Source organism: Cyprinus carpio, chromosome B18 (assembly GCF_018340385.1).
Source record: "Cyprinus carpio isolate SPL01 chromosome B18, ASM1834038v1, whole genome shotgun sequence".
Classification (NCBI taxonomy): Eukaryota; Metazoa; Chordata; class Actinopteri; order Cypriniformes; family Cyprinidae; genus Cyprinus; species Cyprinus carpio.
Window position 1 is genome coordinate 1,837,341 of NC_056614.1, and position 6,540 is coordinate 1,843,880.

The 6,540-nt window shown below is 34.3% G+C and overlaps 1 protein-coding gene across 2 annotated transcripts in view; it reads right to left on the bottom strand.

Moving 5' to 3' along the window:
• Positions 1-1,628: 1,628 nt before the first annotated feature.
• The window catches only part of LOC109090959 (uncharacterized protein C14orf132), a 13,012-nt gene continuing 8,100 nt past the window's right edge, over positions 1,629-6,540 (bottom strand). The window contains exons 2-3 of one of the 2 annotated variants that reach the window (XM_019104800.2): positions 3,253-5,555; positions 1,629-1,851 (exon numbers count right to left, since the gene is read on the bottom strand). In XM_019104800.2, the coding sequence (XP_018960345.2) occupies positions 5,337-5,555 (219 nt within the window). In that variant the 3' untranslated portion in view covers positions 1,629-1,851; positions 3,253-5,336. Of the gene's footprint in view, positions 1,852-3,046; positions 5,556-6,540 lie in introns of both variants that reach the window. The other variant, XM_042743829.1, reaches the window with a different exon arrangement.

Consider the following 6,540-nt stretch of genomic DNA (forward strand, 5'->3'; position numbering starts at 1 on the left):
TCCAGGTCAAATTTACCAGAGGAAAGAGTGCACATTATTGCATTTGTTCCCAACAAACGTTAGACTAGTCATGGTGACTGAACTGCTGTATAGATGAACAGTCACTGAAGGGTATTTGTCCACTAGACCTTTATATTGACTTGTTCATGCAGTAATAAATGTTAATACAGAAGAACGTTCTCTGAAAAAAGGTACAAAGGCTGCTACTGGGACACTTCACCTTTATACCTAAAGTTTGCATATTAGTATTTAAAAGGTTCATATTACCTACTGAAAAGATACAGCTTTTGCACTTTTTTTTCTGAGAACATAGAGGAAAAAAACATGATAAAAGATCTTTAAACATCATTAAAGTTTTCATCTGGATCATAACTCTACACACAAACATTGCTAATTTTACAGATAAAAATTAAATAAATAAATAAATAAATAATGGTGTATAAATTGGCTTTTTTTGTCCAAAATTAAATGAAAAGTATACTGTACTGTGAGTGCAATTTATTTACTGCATAAACATTTTAAAAAGATACAAGAAGGAATCTTTAAGTTTTACACATTTTGGACGTACTTTATGTATAGTAATTATTGCTTGATTATAAATGAAGGAAGGAGAGATATGTATGTCACAAGACAGTGTCAATCATGTAATCTAACAGTATTAATGGCTGGAGTGAAAGATAAATAGATAAATAAAATAAATAAAATAAATTTATCTCGTTGTGGATGTTTTATATTAATAAAAAAAAAAAATCATGAATTAAATAAGTAAAATTGAACATCATGTGCAAACAACTGCCGTCATATAGTTAAGGCAAAACTCACAGAAGTGAAGACTTTACTGAAATCTAGGCAGATTGTTTTGTTAAGGGATGAAAGAGACACATTCTGACTCTTCTTGGTGGTTGTTTTTATATGATTCAAATTGTTACATCAGTGCCATCCTATGCGGTTTAGACTGCTATTTTTTATTATTATTTTTTTTTTTTAATAATGGAAGAATATTTACATATTTGTCACATCCATATGTTTCCATATATTCATTTCAAACATTTAACGGTAGAATTTGTGATGACTGTAACTGCTTGTATTTTTCAGCAACAAATCAATCGTGTGAAACACAGTGCTGTATTGTGCTGGCGTTTACAAAGAGTGTCCCTGAGCGTCCGGTGATACTAGCTCACAGATCACAGATTGGACCGATGTTGAGCAAGCAGTTCATTCATATTCATTCATATCCATGCATATGTGTGAACAGCTGCTGCTTGACTGAAGCTAGAGTCAGTCTCCTACTGACCAGCACATACTGTAAAAAAAGTGCATTTTCTACATTTATACACAATAACTATGCACTTGTTTTTAATTAATACATAAACAACATTCAACAGTTAGATGCATATTATCATTAAAACCTTTTTTTTTTTTAATGATTTTCCTATTTATTTATTACTTTTTAGTAGCTCTAATAAAAATACTAAAGTTCTCTTTGTTTTAATTATTTGGCTCATTTTTGAGAGGATTTTTGTACATTTTAAACAGTGTGTCTTTACCACATAGACAAAATATGGAATGCATTTTGTGATTCAACTGTGAAATACAAGAAAAAACTAATTAATTCTACTAATACTAACATTTGAAGACATGTAGAGCACATTTATGAATCTATTTCTCCAACATGCATTCACTTGTCAAACAATAGTAGATATTGTTCATTTGAAGCTCCTCCACTTCTGTGTCTTCTAACCAGGTTTCCACTGTGCTCTTGCAGCAAACAAAGTGTCTCGAAGCATTTCATTGTTTAGAAAATATGCTTTAATATAAGCGTCCTTTAGGCTGCAACATGTTTCTTTCAGTCTGAAAGACAAGAAGAGATGTTCAGCGCTCAGAAGAACCCACATACAGTAGATCCCTTTGCAAGAATAAGTTATATATTTGTATAAAGAATACAGAATAATGCCAAAATGTTTTAAATCATATAGGCGAAAACACATGCAGATGATGAACTCCAGATATGTGGCTGTCAAGGACAGTTTTGATGAGCTCTTATCATGGTCTTGCTCTTTAAAATCATGTTTTCGAACCATGGCTATCATTTCTTTGTTGCAGAATGGATTCAATGATGATTTTGATTCAAGGCGAATTCAGTTGGAAGAGTATGTATCCATTTTCATGGCCATTATAACAAAATAAAACCCAACAGGATGATCAGGATCCTGATCCTTCAGAAATCACTATAATACGCTGATTCGCTGCTCAAGAAACAGTTCTGATTATTATTATTATGTTCGAAACACACTGACACAAAATCAGCATATTAGAATCACAAAAATAAATTAGATTTTAACATATATTCAAATAGAAAACATCTGTATTAATTTTTTGATTAAATAAAACAGCTTTAATTCACACAAAAGGCTTGTTTTAAAAACATTAATGATTCCAAACTGTTGACCGGTACTGTACAGTGCAGAAGACATGAAATGTAAATACTGTATGTGATGCAAATGCCCACTGAGAATGAATGTGACCCTGGAGCACAAAACCAGTCTTAAGTCGCTTGGGCATATTTTTAGCAACAGCCAAAAAATAATTAAATAAATAAACAAAAATAAAAAACCTTGTATGTGTCAAAATGATAATTTTTTCTTTTATGCCAAAAATCATTAAGTAAAGATCGTGTTTCATGAAGATATTTTGTAAATTTCCTACTGTAAATATATCAAAACTTAATTTCTGATGACTAATATGGATTACTATGTACTTCATTTGAACAACTTTAAAAGCGATTTTCTCAGTATATTTTTTTTTTTATTATTTATTTATTTTTATTTTTTTTGCACCCTCAGATTCCAGATTTTCAAATAGTTGTATCTCAGCCAAATATTGTCCTCCTAACAAACCACACATCAATGGAAAGATGAATTTGATGAATAAATGATGTATAAATCTCAATATATAAAAATGACCCTTATGACTGGTTTTGTGGTCCAGGGTCACAAATTATCCCAGAAAACACAGTAATAATGTTGCATATCCTTTTAGTATTTACCGGATTATATAATCCATTGAGATCCTCCTTGTGGTCTTTACATGAATATAACATCCTCCACATGTGAACGTCATGCTGGGAAACACACTTACTGCCCCTGAAAGAGAACCTGGATATTGTGCTTAGAGCTGTCAGGCCTCCTGAGGTCAGACGAGTCAACACAAGGTGTTCAAAGAGTCTTCACATTTACTATAAACAAAACTTACCTCCAAAACGAGAAGAATCACTCCACGCCGGAGCACACGGGGGGCCAGCTTTATGTTCTCTAATGCACATTGTGGTGAGGTGTGATGGGCACCTATGTCTCCACTGACTCCGGAGCCAAGCACACGAACAGAGTTAAACATGATGCAGGGCTGTGCCACATTTCTGAGATCAAACCATGGCCAGAAAAACACCACAGCCCTGCTGCCAAACTCCTGAAGAAATTACAGGGGCATTATTCAAGCCTTCAGTCGGCTTCAGCACAGAGCAACAAATCTGAGCCTGATGAATTTAAGATTTAAAGAGAGCCTTTAATTCCTTAACCCAAATTATTTAAACAAATTATGAAATAATTTGGGTATAAATATATGTGCATCCTTCATGTATAGGCCAAGAAAAAGTTTTATTGTTTTTATTGGTATACTTAATCTCATCACATCATTATTAACTATTATTCCCATTCTATATTCATTAATGTGTTTGCCAAGTAAAGACCCCGAGGCAGGCAACAGCATGCAACAGAGGGTTTATACTACACTACATCATCCCTGAACCAAAACCCAACAGAACGAGTTCACCCATGATTTAACAATACAGAGCGACTGCATGCTAAATGTGTTTTAACCTCTGAACCTGAAGCTCTCCTCCACGGTCTGATTAATCACACTCAGTTCAGAGATCCAGCAGACCGTTACTAACTGTGTGGACCATCAACAGTCCACAAAAAAGACTTCTGGGCTTTGAAAATAAAAAAAGGTTGAATTAATGAGGTGGCATATCTGTAACCCACAGGAGAAGAGATTGAGGATCATTCAAGCACTAATATTATCGTGCACGTGATCACTAAAATATGAACTCAGACTGAAGCTGACAGGGCTAATGTTTCTTTTAACAACACAAGAGACTGTGCTAAAAACACCCAATTAAATGGGAGAGCACTGGGTTTGTGGACTCTGCACCAGTAATTATGATTTACTAAAACAGGACAAAAACTGAAAAGTGATGTGTTTTTTTCTTTTTTAACACTTATCCTATACAGGTTTAATGTGCAGAGACTATCAGTAAGTCATTCGTAGGTAGATTTACCTGAAAACTATATATATATTAAATAAGAAAACTAGAAGATAGAATAGAAAAAGAATAGTGAATGCTAGTGTTAGTGAGTCAAGTTTTTTTTTATATATAAATAAAAGAAAATGAGTAGCTTAGATAAAAAACTAAGAAAAAGAACAGAGGGTGCTACAAAACTGATAATTTACAAAATGATGGATAATAATGCACTGAATGTGTTTGTGCTTTGTTTTTATTCACTTTATAAAGATGCTGTAAATTGAATCATTATACTGTATATTTTGTCATATAATTCCATGCATGCAGATATTGCTTTTGGTTCATAATCCTAATTATTTCATTAAATTTAACAATTTTGCTCTGAAATATAGACCCTGCATTCATTGCATCCGACATCTTTGCATTTTCTCAACTCAGAAAGTTGCTCCCGTGCGCTCAACTCAATCAGATGCAATATTTCTAAATCGACTTGAATGCACCAACACATTCTCACTCTTGCAGATAATATATGTCGTCATGCATCATATACTGGTCCTGTATTGCCCCAAAATAGACCAAAACAATGTTGACTCCACCAGAAGAGGCAGAAGCGGAGAGAAGTGGGCAGAATGACCAGAAGCAAAGTTAACTCATGGTACCATCTGTCTGGATGAGTGAGAACTGACACCCACAAACATGCACACTTAGTTGAGTCCTATCTGGAGACATGCGTCCCATGGATTTGGTGGATCTCCAGTTGACAGATGTTGTGTAATGCTGGCTTACATAACCAAGCTAACTGTAACCAACCTCTTCTGACGAATAAACTGAACGGTTATTTGGTTCAGTCACAAAACAGATCTATAGAAATGAGTGCTAATAAAATAGAAATCGATCGGCTGCCTTTAAATGCACTCAAGGGGGGGCATTTTTGGAGGAAGGAGACAGAAGGTTGTTGCTTGCATACTACATACTGTGCTAAGTGCAGACGGGTGAGGGATCAGAGTTCAGGCTGTGTTCTGGCAGACTACGGGGTCTAAAAGGCACAGGCGCACACCACTGCTACCACCACAATGTTGCCAATGGTTGCAATGACAGCCACCCACAGCCAGATGGCGTCGCTGGAGAACTTGCCCTCCTCTTCCTGCTCCGCTGGTCTGGAGAAGCTGGTGTTGAGGTTGGAGGTGGACGTCTGAAGAGACGAGTTGCCATTGTATGGAGAATCCATGAAGGCCCCGCTGACTGCTTGCAAATGCTGTAATAAAAAAAAAAAAAAAAAAAAAACTCTTTGAAATAGGGCAAAGATTAATGCAATTATTCTCAGTCTGAGGGTACGTTTACACTAAAACAAAGTAAAGGCAAAAGTGTTTTATTGCATTCTATTGTTTTATAGTCTATACAATTTTTAATGCAGTTACATCACTGTATTTAAATTACAAATAATAATAATAATAATAATAATAATAATAATAATAAGAGTAATTCAATGATTTGCTTTTGAAGGGAAAACTAATTGTATTACAGTAATTATTTGCTTAGTAATGCATTACACACTTTAAACCCTGTTTTTAAAAGTTGGTGTTTATTACACCCTTAAAAGGCAGTTGATGAATAAATGAATGGCCAAAAAGCATGAAAAGATTTCCGGTTTTAGTAGAAAACTGTGTTGTGTAAACAACACCATCTGAAAGTCAACATGACATGAGAAATGCAGGCTGAATGGACGTTCCTGGTCAAGCCAAATTAATTTCTATAGCACTTTATGCAGTGCAGACTGTATCAAAGCAGCTTTACAGTAAAACACAGGCAAATGGGGCTACAAAATCTTGCAAAGTTGAGTTACGAAACAAATTTAATTTCAGCTGTTAAGCAGCTCTACAGAAGACAACGCTGTCTTTATTTATCTCTATTCAGTTCAATGACAGTGTCAAAGTTCATTAAGAATTGTGCACAATTTATCCTGCCCAATACCGAAACTTAACAACTACCTAACTAACTATTAATAAACAGCAAATTAGTACTTCATTAAGACAAAAGTTTACTGGTTTGTTAATAGCAAGATTTGGACCTTAAAATAAAGTGTGACCAAAAATGTTGAAAAAGGTACCAGAGTAAAAAGTTGAAATCTCAAATAATAAAACTCTCCAAGTAATAATTCAAAACAAGTAAGTTTATGAAAATATAATTCTTTGCAAACTGCATTTCACATTGACTTTTATAGTTTTATGAAGCGTCCTGGA